The following is a 14,309-nucleotide window of genomic DNA, read 5'->3' as shown; positions in this document are numbered from 1 at the left end:
TGTGTTTTCTAATTAATCTTTTGTGTATGCTTTACTGAAAATACGGATTTTAAAAAATAGTTGAACTAATATGTTACATTAAAAACTACCTCTATTTTTTTTCTTTCAGGAATTATATAATGTTTTGGTGGTTTTAACTAACCTTCAGGCCCTAACTGCAAAAAAAAATACTATAACTGCTCTGGCAGAGGGTTGTAAGCTATGGGATATCTCACAGTTATTGTCAAGTGCTTGTTCATACCTGCATCTTATGCGCAATACTAAGCAGGATAACCGTGCACTTAAAACATGAAAGTGTTATTACCACTGTAATATATAAAGCTGTTCACATCAGTGCGTTACATTAGAGGACAGTGCTTTGCGTTTCTAAAAAATCCTGCTGGTTGCATCTTTGGTGGATTTTTGTAAAAACACGTTACATTTTAGCCAGAGGCAACACATGGAAAATGTACTGAAAACACGTTTTTCTTTTTTGTTGCATTTTAAATCAAAGCATTTGAAACTCTGTAAAATGCATGATGTGCTTTAAAAAAATACATATGTAACAGGTGCTAAATCTTCAACATTTTTATTCAGGTTTCTTAAAATAGTTATGCTGCATAAAATGGCACAATTAGCACAATTTCTGGTTTTCTTTAATTTGTTAGCCACTCTGGTGCCATGCTTTAGGAGACAGGGGTGTTCCCTTGTGGAACCCCTATACTGAAGTACTGTTTTTTTGTTTTTTTTCCTAGGGGTTCTGGTGATGGATCAGGGCAGTGTAGGAGCACATGGGAGGATAAGAGCAGGCACTTAATGGTGACTGCTGTCTGTAATGCTTATTTTTTAGCTAGTCTAGGCAGTATTGGCTTTAGACAATTAGGTTTCTTTTTAAGTAACGTTTACCTTTTCAAATCTTTGTTTTACTAGGCATCATTAAAAGCCAAGAAAGCCACAGAAAGCTACAAGGGCTGTGTTGAGAAATACGCTGCTGTAAAATCTGACTTTGAGCAAAAGATGGCAGAGACTGCACAGGTAAGAATACAATTTGTGCAAATAATGAACATAATATTCATCTACATAGGAAAAAACAAGTTACTTTCAGCTATGAATAAGCGCTGAGTGAGCTTGAAATGCTTTAGATATTTTCTAATAATGTCATCCACTGTTTGTGGATATGTGATTTTATTCAAGTGGTTTCAAGAAAAGTGTTCATAGTTGAGCGGTCAACCAGATGTGTTCCTTTTTTTTTCCTAATTAGTTCACTGTTCTTTTTATAATAAATGAGAGGGAAAAAGCTCTTAGCACTGACTGTTCATATAGGTAACAGCTGCTGCATTAGGCCCACAACAAATCCACATTATACAAAAGCAAACAAGTAAGGTTTGAATTTTATGTTTCTTGTCAAGTAGCTACTACTTTTCCATTTTTCATCATGTGCTTGGTCAGAAACGCCCAGGTTTTTTACAGGTTCAATTTAAAGTGGTTGTAAACCCTTCCATATGCCCAGTGAAGTGACTGGCCTCACGTGATACACAGAGATGAAACAACTACTCCTACATAAGTTGTACCTGCTTGTCTGCATTCTTCTTTTTTCTACATCCATTGAAAGTTCAGAATTTATAAAGCTTGTCTAAGCTGTCAGACAACAGGGGGTGGAGAGTTGAAATCACACTTTGCAGAGCTCCTTGAGGAGAGCAATGAGAGCTGATTGGAGGGAGGGGACACACCCCCTTAACACAGCTCACAGGTACAGAGCTGAGGCTGTCAGTCAGCTGGAGGTCCCTTGCTCGTTACCTTTTTCTCTTGGTGTCAGGAAAACTTGTCAGAAGTGACTCGTGTAGATAGGAGAGGAAAGAAGCAGCAGACAGAATTTACACTTGGCGCTCTTAATTGAGACAAGTACACACTATAGAGGGATATGTTTTGTTCATATTTCATGTCTGAGGTTTACAACCACTTAAAGGCCTAGCTGCAGGTCTACGTTTGTATTAAATAGTTTGTTTGGGCCAGACAGTCTTATTTCCTTTACTAATGGATGCGCCTGCTTTCAGCCAAGTATAAACTGAATGTACAGTGCCTTGAAAAAGTATTCATATCCATTGACATTTTCCACATTTTGTCATGTTACAACCAAAAACGTAAATGTATGTTATTGGGATTTTATGTGATAGACCAACACAAAGTGACACATAATTGTGAAGTGGAAGGAAAATGATAAATGACTTTGATAATGTTTTACAAATAAATATCTGAAAAGTGTGGTGTGCATTTGTATTCAGCCCCCCTGAGTCAATACTTTGTAGAACCACCTTTCTCTGCAATTACAGCTGCAAGTCTTTTTGGGGATGTCTCTACCAGCTTTGCACATCTAGAGTGAAATTTTTGCCCATTCTTCTTTGCAAAATAGCTTAAACTCTGTCAAATAGTGTCTGTGAACAGCAATTTTCAAGTCTTGCCACAGATCCTCAATTGGATTTAGGTCTGAACTTTGACTGGGCCATTCTAACACATGAATATGCTTTGAAATAAATCATTCCATTGTAGCTCTGGCTGTATGTTTAGGGTCGTTGTCCTGCTGGAAGGTGAACCTCTGCGCCAGTCTCAAGTCTTTTGCAGAGGCTAACAGGTTTTCTTGTAAGATTGCCCTGTATTTGGCTCCATCCATCTTCCTATCAACTCTGACCAGCTTCCCTGTCCCTGCTGAAGAAAAGCATCCCCACAACGTGATGCTGCCACCACCATGTTTCATGGTGGGGATGGTGTGTTCAGTGTGATGTGCAGTGTTTTCTGCCACACATAGCTCACTTTTGGTCTCATCTGACCAGAGCACCTTCTTCCACATGTTTGCTGTGTCCCTCACATGGCATCTCGCAAACTGCAAATGGGACTTTTTATGGCTTTCTTTCAACAATGACTTTCTTCTTGCTACTCTTCCATAAGGGCCAGTTTTGTGGAGTGTGTGATTAATAGTTTTCCTGTGGACAGATTCTTCCACCTGAGCTGTGGATCTCTGCAACTCCTCCATAGTTACCATAGGCCTCTTTGGTGCTTCTCTGATTAATGCTCTCCTTGCCCAGCCTGTCCGTTTACTTGGATGGATATGTCTTGGTAGGGTTGCCATTGTGCCATGCGCTTTCCATTTTTGGATGATAGATTGAACAGTGCTCCATGAAATGTTCAACGCTTTGGGTATTTTTTATAACCTAACCCTGGTTTACACCTCCCCACAACTTTATCCCTGACCTGTCTTGGCCTTCATGATGTGGTTTGTTCACTAATGTTCTCTGACAAACCACTGAGGGCTTCGCAGAACAGCTGTATTTATATTGATATTTAATTACACACAGGTGGACTCTATTTACTAATTAGGTGACTTTTGAAGGCAATTGGTTCCACTAGATTTTAGTTAGGGGTATCAGAGTAAAGGGGGCTGAAAACAAATTCAGGCCACACTTTTCAGATATTTATTTGTAAAAAATGTTGAAAACCATTTATCATTTTCCTTTTACTTCACAATTATGTACCACTTTGTGTTGGTCTATCACAAAAAATCCCAATAAAATACATTTACGGTTTCGGTTGTAACATGACAAAATGTGGAAAATATCAAGGGGTATGAATACTTTTTCAAGGCACTGTAGTATCCGCTACATACACTATTCTAATCATTAAACTTTGAAGTCAGCAAGCATGTAAAATGGCAGCAGCAAAAAATAGTTTCTTCACTTTATTTCTTTATATGGGATAAAACATTCCAAGACAAGAACAAACGCTGTTCAGCCTACACAGGCCTTAGTCATAGACTCAAAATTGAGTTGGACTGAGTGCTGCTCAGCCATTCACAGGAAGCCTTGTATTTATCAATGAGTACAAGGCTTCTGATTGGACGAGGAAGAAATTGTGAAATTATCCACCAGCTTCTCCATACAGCTCTGGCAGCGGGCCTATTTATTAGTATAGGAAATAATTTGTTTGAGCCAGCTTGACCCAAACAAACTATTTTAAATGAATGTATACTTGGAGTTAGGCTTTAAGTTGGAATTGAGCTTTTGTCTGGCCTGACCCCTACTAAGTTGTCAGTCCTCAACTGTGACATGTGAGGTCCAGATATCAGCAAATGATTTCCCATATACGGCTGTAGCTAAGGACTACTGAATTGGAAGTGTTGAAGCTTTCTTACACAAACACCCCATTGTGGGATCACTTCATACGCCTTACTCTCCAAAAATTAGGTCCAATACCAGGGCCCAGCAGCTATTAGTTACACACATAGACATAGCACGTTTTTGCAATACAACTTACATATTTTGATGCACAGATACATAGAGCTGTTCTATAGTAAAAAAAACTGTAGGCTCCATAGCTGTTGACATTCCTTTGGAAAGCCTAATGGAGAAGACCAGACTAAATGGTCTAACAGAGGTGCCCATTGTATCTTGTCTGCAGTTCTGTCTGTTCTTCTTTTAAACAGTACAAGTTCAACTTAGAATTACTGGGCAGCAATATGTAAAAGTATGTATACATATATATACATAAATATGTATATGTAAAAATAATAAACCCTGAAGTGTTTGCAGTACAATCTAGGCATGTTTGCTTGAACTAACTTGAACTAGTTGGCATTCTTGTGTACATTTGCTCTAGCACAGGGGCCTTTCTAAAGTATTGGCTTATGTTAGTACTAAGTTCCAGACAAAAAGCTAAATAAATATGCGAACTGTTTTATCTGTTAGTTTAGAAAGACAAAGATGTTGCCTCATGCTGAAGCTTGATTGAAGGGGTAGCAACACAATGGGGTGGTTTTACTAAAGGCAAATAGACTGTGCACTTTTGTAAGTGCAGTTGCACTCAGTTCCCTTTAGTAAATGTAAGTGTGATAAAGCTTCACTTTGTAAAGATTACCCACATCAGGTGCAAGGGAAAAACAAATGCATTTTTGCTTGCACATAATTGGTTGATGGAAATCAGCAGAGCTTTACTACATTTACTGAACTCTGGGGTAAATAAGTGCAACTACAATCTGTTTGCCTTTAGTAAATCCACCCCAGTATGTCATCTACTCTGCTCTTTTCATCCTTTCTGCATGTTTCCTGTCAGCACATGAGTATATGCATGCATAGAGGCACCTGCCCGGACGGAAGACTTTGCAGTGATGCAGACTTGTGAATCAGACTTGTTTTTAAAAGTGCATGCTCTGCAGCTTTCATCCTTATCCTTTGTTCACACTTGACTCAAGATGCTAACTCCTAACAAACGGACATATAGCATTACTGTGCGTTAATAGGTGTTTTTGACTCGTGCGTTTCTGGGGCGTGTTAAAATCGCACCACAAACACCTATAATAGTGTTACCATAGACTTGAATGAGAGACGTTGAAAGGCTTCAAACTCCTCCAGACTCGACATGAGGCTTCAGTTTTGAAGCAAAGTGAAGCAATGCTAACCCTCCATGTTTTGATAACGTGAACAGCACTGTGTGCTGTGCATACTATCATTTGCATAGACATTTGGGGAGCGTTAAAAATGCCCCTCAAATGCCTGCTTTCAATGCCAGTGTGAACTTAGCCTTAATTTACTACCTAGTTAGTCACAGAACCAGAAATAGCATTTTTGGGGTCCTGACTCTTAGTGATATAAAAGGTAGAATTAACAAAAACAAAACAAATGTGTTATACTTATCTACTTATCTGCTCTATACAATGGTTTTGCACAGAGCAGCGACGATCCTCCTCTTCTCATGTTCCCCACTGGCGCTCTTGGCTCCTCCTCTTCTCTGAGTGCTGTTATAACAGCTTGCTCTGAGGGACTCATGTATGCTCGCTTTCGTGCCCCTCTCTGAGTGTCCATAAGACCCATAGAATGGGGCTCTGCTCCACCCCTGCTTCCTCCTCACTGACTGTGATTGACAGCTGCTGGAGCCAATGTCTCCCCCTGGTGTCTCTCAGCCAGTGAGGAAGCAGAGACCTGGGAGAGCAGCCATTCTCAAGCACGTCACTGGATCGCGATCAGGCTCGGGTAAGTATTGGGGAGGTGGTCTGCGGGGAAGCTGAATACTGAGGGTTTTTACCTTCATGCATAGAATGCATGAAGGTAAAAAACCTTCAGCCTTTAGAACCACTTTAATAAACACCTTTTTTTTCTGGGTCATCTCCTTGCCAAGTAGTTAGTAAAGAATAATGGCCGCAAAGTGTGTACCCTTTTGAAAGTCAGCAGTGACGGGTCTCTCTCTGTATTAGCAAAACATTTTTATTTTTTCTGAATCTCCATTTGCATCTTTCTTGTACTGCAAAAGCAATTGTATGTTAATGGAATACACTTACACTTGTACAGTGCCATGATCTCATTTCTGCCTCATGGAATGTTCAACGTAAAGGGATATGTGTAAAGTTTGCTTTAAAAAAATCAGGTCCACTTCCTCCATCAGTAATAGCTCTCTCCAATTTCTGTACCGCGATGTGATGTCACCATGTATCTGGCAAACACCCTGGGAATGTAGAGTAGCGCAGATCTCGCAAGATGATGCTATAGCACAGCGCATGAACATTTTTTCACAAGATCTGACCTATTAGGCATTCACTGGAAGGAAGGTCACCCTTGCCTAAGCACCGTCAGAGGAAGAGGTCAGTATATTTAATAGATTTTTTTCTTTACAAGCTCTTACTGTTAGGGGAACAGCCCACATGAATAAAACTATCTTGAATTTTTACTGCAAGCATGAAGCACCAAATTCCTTGGAAAATCTGTAGTGTTGTGACTGTACAATGAAGTGTTTAGAGTTGAGCAGTCTAAAGAATGTAGTTTATAGCACAGTGTATATCGCATAGCAGCTTTTAGTACATAGTGTGCCACTGCATGTATGTTGGTCAGTACTGTGGTGGAAACTGGAATGGTGCACAAGTGCAGCGCAGTTGCGGTTGGTTGAGAAATGACGTATGCTGTTTGCACCATTATAATAGTCAGTTGTGCTCAGTGGGGAAGTATGGGTGATCTTTTATGACTACCTACATTTTGTTGTAAAAGTATCAGTGGCATATTACATGGTTTGGCACATTGAACATTCCCCTCAATGCTTGTTCATTGTTGTCTTTATGTAAGATAGGCAATTTTTAGCTTACACATTTTGTTATAATTTTTTATTCCAATTTCTAGCTTAGTTCTAAACAAATCCCAGTTGCTAACACTTTCAAAACTATAGCTTGTGCCTATCATTTTTGGAGTATTTTGTATAGCTGTCTGTTTTATATTGATGCCCCCAGCTCCTTAAATGCCTGTCTCTTTTAAACACTTAAGTGGTTGTAAAGGGATTATATATTTTTTTTTTAATACCAAACATGTTATACTTACTTGCTCTTTTAATTGCTTTGCAAAGTGCAGCCATGATCTTCCTCCTCTCTGGTCCCCTGCTAGCGCTCCTGGTTCCTCCTCGCTGCTTAGTACCCCCATAGCAAGCTGCTTTCTAAAGGGGCACTGATGTGGGCTCGCTCCTGAGCTGCGCTCTGTCATCATTGACGCATACAGTGAGGATCGACCTTGCCCCTTCCCCGTTGCCTAATATTGACAGCAGTAGCAGCCAGTGGCTCCCACTGTTGCTTCTGAGCCAGTGAAGGGGGAGAGAGTAGTGATGTTGTTCTTTTGCACAGAGCTGGATCGACACCGGTAAGTATAAGAGGGAGCTGCACAAAGTGTTTTGTTTTGTTTTTTTTACATTAATGCATAGACTACATTAAGGTAAAAAACCTTCTGCCTTTAGAAACACTTTAAGGGTCAGTCCACATTAGTTTACATAAATGGAATATCCACAAACTAAAACAATTTAGTAATTAGACAAGGTGTCACATTCTCTGAGTCTGTGATAGACCAGGCTAACGATATAGTATGATACAAACCTTGACCTGGGCACAGCAATCCTGAATGATTATCCCCAGTATCCAGACACAAAAAGCTTCCGAGACTATTACAGCTTATATGCAGCTTTCTAAAGAGTTGAAAATAGTATAAATAAAAGGCTCCAAAGCCTCAGATTTTTCCATTGATTACTCAGCCGTGGGAACAAAGATTTTAAAAGCATAATTTCTGGATCATTGAACTCTACAGCAAAGAGATGTTGCCTGATATGTGACAGATTCTTTATAACAGTAAATAAAATGTGCCTGTCTATTTCTTCTGCTAGCTGAAAGGCCTGCCAATTTTCTTTGGTCCACAAATTATACTCATCTTAATTGTACAGTTCAGGACTTGTATTCTTAGACGGTGGATTACATGCAGCTATGTTCTTGTGACTGAACACGGGTACAAATCTTGCTATGGCGGCCCCAGTGCTCACCATATTACTCTGCCCTCTGCATGAAACTTCAGTATTTTTCTAGTGTTCTAAGGTAATGGGTCTGTTCTTCTCTAGAGAATTATTTTTCTAACCATTCCATTTTTCCTCTGAAGCTTCTATCTAGGTTTAACTGATGTTAACCTTGGGGATCATACCAAGACACCACTATGTGGGGCCAGCCTGTAATGTTTTCTTTGGCACTGGATCCTGTGTTAGGCACTACCCTTGTCACATAGTGCAACATGTATAGTTAGCCACAGGGTTGCTATACAGCTCCAGGCCCATGGCCCATTTTTCTGGTTTCCATACCCTTAATATGAGTCTTTCAGAGCTAAGCCCACTGTGATGGGTGAAGCCTGAACCTCTGATAGGTCCAGCTTTGAAGATACAGTAGGAGAGGGCATCACTGTTTATTTACACTGGTTCCTGGCTTTTACTACCATTATCCGTAGTATGTAGGACATTATTCAGATCTATAGGCAGAGGCTTTGGTGGCTGTTAACTTTATCGTGGTAACCCATGCCATTTTGTCTGTTATGTTTCTTGGCGCAAGCAATTTAAATTTGGCTTTTTTCTCCTCTTGTTCTGACATAGTCTCAGGAGGATGAGATAACTGCATCATGCCTCCTGAATGACTCCTTCCCACCTGCTTTTTTTTTTTTGCTGAAACTGCACACAGTACATTGCTGCACTCCTGCTGCCATCTTTTATATATAACAAGCCACAGTAACACAGTGAGTACTTGGAGTATAGCAGTTCCTGTCTCTGGACGTACACAACCCTATCCATTCGGCACTCCATAACCCTCTGGGGATCCGCAAACAGCCTATAGGAAACTAACCATTGCTTAAATGATAGCTGTTCCTTTGTCCTGGAGCAGTGTCCGATTATGACAACGCTCCCATCATTTTTTAACGATCGCTCCTTCTCAGGCACATATATGCCATGCAACCTGTCTAAAAAAGCAGATTTCTCTGCCTGTCTGGATTTTTTGGAAAACTCTTGGCACTTCTAGAATCGTAGGTTTCTAGAGGCTGGAAATGTTACATTTTGGCTACTACATCTTGTTTTCAAAAGAGTCCCTATCGAATTGTCCCTACAACACTGGACCTCCCTTCTGCAGGGTCATCCATTCAGAGTACAGTTGGACAATGTGAAACGGACTTCCCAGGCTGCCAGCTCCGAGACCCAGGGAAATGGTCTCTGCAACCAGATATCTTTCAGAATCTTTGTCAAAGGTGGGTAAACCAAATGTGGATATCCTGGCCTCCAGATTCAACTCATACAGAACAAATCTGTAGCCAAGACCAGAGTTCCTCTAGCCTTTGCAGTAGATGATCTGGTGAGTCTTTGGATCCAATTCTGGCAGGTCTATGTCTTCCCTTAGATAAAAATCCTTCCTTGACTGCTGCGTAAGGTAGTCGAGAAAAGGTTCTGGTGATACTCCTTGCACCATATTGGCTCAGAAGAATGTGGTAGACTTCTGGAAGATGAGCTCTGGCCTCTTCCAAACTTACCAGACCTACTGGCCCAATGCCTCCTAGTCTATGCTGCCTCTTAGTCACTGGCTTTAATGGCATAGCTGTTGAAAGCCATGTCCTTAAGAATAGGGGTATTTCTGAATGTTATTTCCACCATACTCAGAGCAAGAAATTCTAACTTCCAGCTTACCTCACCTGGTGCAGGGACAGGTAGTTGAGTCCCAGGCAATACTCTATCACTTGTATTTTGGCCTTTTTCAATCGGGTCTGGCCCTGAGAACCCTCAGAGGACAGGTTTTTGCTTTATCCATTTCATTCCAGCAACCTCTTCCTCACAATCTTACAGCAAAACTAAGACTTTTCGACAGGGAGTTGCTCATATAAATTTCCAATTTGACCTCCTGTGCCACCTTGGGATCTCAATCTGGTGCTGTCTCTACTTCAGAGACCTCACTTTGAATCAATAAGCGATAATCTGGCAGAAGACCTTACTTGTAAGGTTGTCTTCTGGTTAGGCGTGCAAATACCTGCACACTAGATTTGAAAGGCCACCACCTGGTCTTATTTTCACGTTTTCAAAGTTCTACTATGTGGATGTTCAGGTCTCAGCTGAAACAAACTTTTTTTGCTCGAAGATGCTTCAATCTGTTATCTTAGAGTTTTTTTTGTGTGCTTTAACCACTTCAGCTCCAGAAGATGCTACCCCCTTCATGACCAGGCCATTTTTTGCTATACCGTACTATGCTGTTTTAACTAGTAATTACACAGTCATGCAACACTGTACCAAAACAGAATTTATATAATTTGTTTTGCACAAATAGAACTTTTTTTTGGTGGTATTTGATCGCCCCTGGGTTTTTTATTTTTTGTAATTTAAACAACAAAATACTGAAAATTTTAAAGAAACATCCAATAAAAAAACAAAAAAACCCCCCAAAATCTAATTTATTAATAAATTTTGGCCAAAATGCATTCCGCTTTATGTCTTTGATAAAACAAAATCCCAATAAGTGTATATTGATTGGTTTGCGTAAAAGTCATAGCGCCTACAAACTATGGTGTATATATACTGGATTTTTTTTTTTTTTTTTAAATCCTACTAATGGCAAAGATCAGTGACTTATCATGGCGCTGATCACTGTGGCGGGCAATCTGACACTAACTGCCACTGAGATCACCCATGACATTAATTCAGTGATAATACTATAGACTGTCACTATACGAATGACACTGGCTGGGAAGGGGTTAACATCTAGGGTGATCAGGGGTTAAATGTGTGCCTAACTATGTGTAAAGTGTGCTGCTTGTACTAGGAGCTGTATCAGTTCTCATCCCTGCTTTGTAGGGAGTCGAAGCTGGACAGATCGCTCCCTGTGTACAGAGCTGTGTTAAATGTCAACACCGAGCTCTGGGCTGTAATTGTACACAGCCAATCCCGGCCGTAGACTGGGACTTGCTGGCAGCGGGTGCCAGCAGGCAGGGAAAGTGGTTCTTCGGCTAGCGCTCCGAAACCCATACAAAGTGATCCCCTGAAATGAAACACATCCTCCTACATGAGTTATATTTTTTTATCTGCAGTATTCTCTCTCTACATCCATTCAAATTTATACAGCTTGTATGAACTTTCAGAAGCAGGGGGCACACAGCAACACAGCTGAGGCTGTCATTTACAGGCTGTGTGCTAAAGCTCCCTTTCCTATTTACTTTTTACCTCTTGGTGTCAGGAAAACCTGTCAGAAGTGACTCAGGCAGATAGCACAGGAATGAGGCAGCAGATAGAAATTACACTTGGTGCTCTGGACTGAGACAAGTGCTTTGTTCATATTTCACGTCAGAGATTTTACAACCAGTTTAACCCCATGTTTTCTTTTGGCCTTTTAGCATTTCTGATTTGCTATGTCCTGTACTGTATAATTAAGATAATAGGAATTTTGACTTACCTTGGAGTACAGTACACAGACCCCCCCCCCCCCATCTTCATCCTTCCTTATTGCTTGCTAAAAACTGTCTTACGGAGTGGATGGGGTTATATGGTGCGTGCTGGGGTGGCCCTAGCAAGGTTTTTTTTTTTGTTTTTTTTTTTGCTAGTCTCCAATTATCTAAAGGTAGCTGCATATAGCCCATGGTCTAAGGTTGGCTTCACACTGTCCTGGTGTGGTCTTAACTGTGCTTTGGGCAAAGCGCAGCTAACGCGTGAATTTGTGTGGGTTAGCTGCACTTCCCCATAGACTGGGGGTCACAGGAGTGCACTTATTTATGCAATCCTGTGACCCAGATTCAGTTGACAGTGGGCTAAATCTCACTTTCGGTTGACATCACAGAGCTAGTCTGCGCTCTGGCCCAACTTTAATGTTGAGATCCACCCAGATGCTTGCAATCAGTTGGCTCAGGCTTTCAGTGAGCTGCTAAAAGCTTGAGCCTACCACTCTGGCCCCCTCCATAGCCTGTCCCTCCAGTGAGTTCTGGAGGGACAGAGCAGAGGGCCGATTAAATTGATTGGACATGATTTGGAAAGAAAAGGCCTAACAGTTGATAATGCATACTGTATCAGAACCGCTTGAAGTCTAGCCACTCTGCCATGAAGTCCTTCTGGAACTTTGTCCCACCACCAAACAGGATCTCTGAAGCTCAGTCAGAGGGACCATTGGGTTCTTGGTCACCTCTCTTACTAAGGCCCTTTTTCCTTGATTATTCAGATTGGCGACCAGTCCTGGTTGTGCCAATATTCTTCCATTTGAGAATTTTGGAGGGAACTTTCAGTGCAGCAGAAATTGTTTTGTAGCCTTCCCCAAATATGTCCTTTGCACTAATCCTCTCTCTGAGCTCTGCCAGCAGTTAATATGACCTCATTGCTTTTGCTCTGTAGCAATATTCACTGACAGCTGTGAGGCCTTTTATAGAGAAGTGTGTACATATCGAAATCATGTCCAATCAATTTAATTTACCACAGGAGGGATATATATATATATATATATATATATATATATATATATATATATATATATATATATATATATGCATGCGATCAATAACATAATCCACACTACATGCTTTCTGCATAAAGATCCAGCTGGCTCCCACCAGCTAGCGCCTGTAATTTTGAATCAGTTAAGAGTGGCACAGGAATTCTTGCTCTTATTTTAACTTTCAAATCAAAATAACCTGGAATATTTTATTCCATGGTATTTTGATCTAAAAGATTAAAACCAAAGAGCATGTTTTCTGCTGCATCTCTTTGATTTGAAAAGAAATAAAAAAAACACACTGTACATTTGTGCTCAAGTGTTTCCTTATATTGATAATATTCAGTATGTAGCATTTTTAAAGAAATCATGAGTGAGCAGGCAAAACACATTTCTTTTATTTCTAATGGTATTCATATTCAACTGTCATAACTGAATGGCACAAGCATAAAACAAAATATGACAACAAATGACATGACTCCTTTTCAAAAGACTACATACTCTTAGTTTTTAATACTGTGTATTGCCACCTTAAGCATCAATGATGGAGTGTAAATCTTTTGTAATATTTGTCTGTGAGGCTTCTAATTCTTTCAGGTGGTTTAGCTGCCCATTCATCTTGGCAAAATGCCCCCGGGCTATGCAAACTCTTTGGTTGTCTTGCATAATCCGCACATTTGAGATCTCCCCAGAGTGGCTCGATGATAAGGTAAGGAGATCAGAAATGGCCAATCCAGAACCTTCACCTTTTTCTACTGTAACCACTAGAGGGTCAACTTGGCCTTGTGCTTAGGGTCATTGTTATGCTAGAAAGTCCAAGAGCAGATTTCTTGCTGAAGAATGCAAATTTCCAGTATTTTTGATAATATGCTATATTCCTCTTGCCATAATTTTTCACAAGAATCTCCTTGCCTCTAGAACTGACACACTATCAAAACATAAGTGAGCCATCACCATGCTTCACAGTGGGGATGGTATTCTTGACCCCTCTCCAAACATATGGCTTATGGTTGTGACCATAAAGCTCTATTTTGGTCTCGTCACTCCAGATTACAGTGTGCCAGAAGCTGTGAGAAGTGTCAAGGTATTGTTAGGCATATTGTAACTGGGCTTTTTTTGTGACATTGGCACATTAAAGGCTTCTTTCTAGCGACTTGACCATGCAGCTAATTTTTGTTAGTCATAGTGTGCTCCTTGAAACAGCCACACAATCTTTTTCCAGAGCAGTTTGAATTTCTCCTGAGATTACCTGTGGGTTTTTCTTTGTATTCCGAGGAAGTCTTCTGGCAGTTGTGGCTGCAATCTTTCTTGGTTTACCTGATCTTGGTTAGGTATCAAGGGATCCACAAATTTTCCACTTCCTAATAAGTGATTGAACAGTTCTGACTGGCATATTTAAGGCTTTGGGTATCTTTTTATATTCTTTTCCATCTTTATAAAGTTCCATTACCTTTTTATGCAAGTCTTTTGACAGTTTTTGTGCTCCCCATGTCTCAGTATCTAGTCTGCTTAGTGCATCCATGTGAGAGCTAACAAGCCCATTGACTATTTATACACAGAC

At 40.4% G+C, this 14,309-nt stretch overlaps 1 protein-coding gene across 1 annotated transcript in view; it reads left to right on the top strand.

Annotated features, from left to right (window-relative positions):
* The window catches only part of LOC149435258 (F-BAR domain only protein 2-like), a gene marked incomplete at its 3' end in the record, with an annotated part of 70,282 nt that extends 56,825 nt beyond the window's left edge, over nt 1-13,457 (top strand). Inside the window, exons 6-8 of the mRNA XM_089662854.1 lie at nt 910-1,014; nt 9,428-9,546; nt 13,346-13,457. Coding sequence (XP_089518980.1) covers nt 910-1,014; nt 9,428-9,546; nt 13,346-13,457 — 336 coding nt within the window. The remainder of the gene's footprint in view (nt 1-909; nt 1,015-9,427; nt 9,547-13,345) is intronic.
* Nucleotides 13,458-14,309: the final 852 nt, after the last annotated feature.

Source organism: Staurois parvus, unplaced genomic scaffold (assembly GCF_062004578.1).
Source record: "Staurois parvus isolate SC_StPar_1 unplaced genomic scaffold, SC_StPar_1.0 ptg001567l, whole genome shotgun sequence".
In the NCBI taxonomy this organism is placed as follows: domain Eukaryota; kingdom Metazoa; phylum Chordata; class Amphibia; order Anura; family Ranidae; genus Staurois; species Staurois parvus.
The sequence above is the reverse complement of the archived record's forward strand: the minus strand, read 5'-3'. Positions and strand labels throughout refer to the sequence as shown.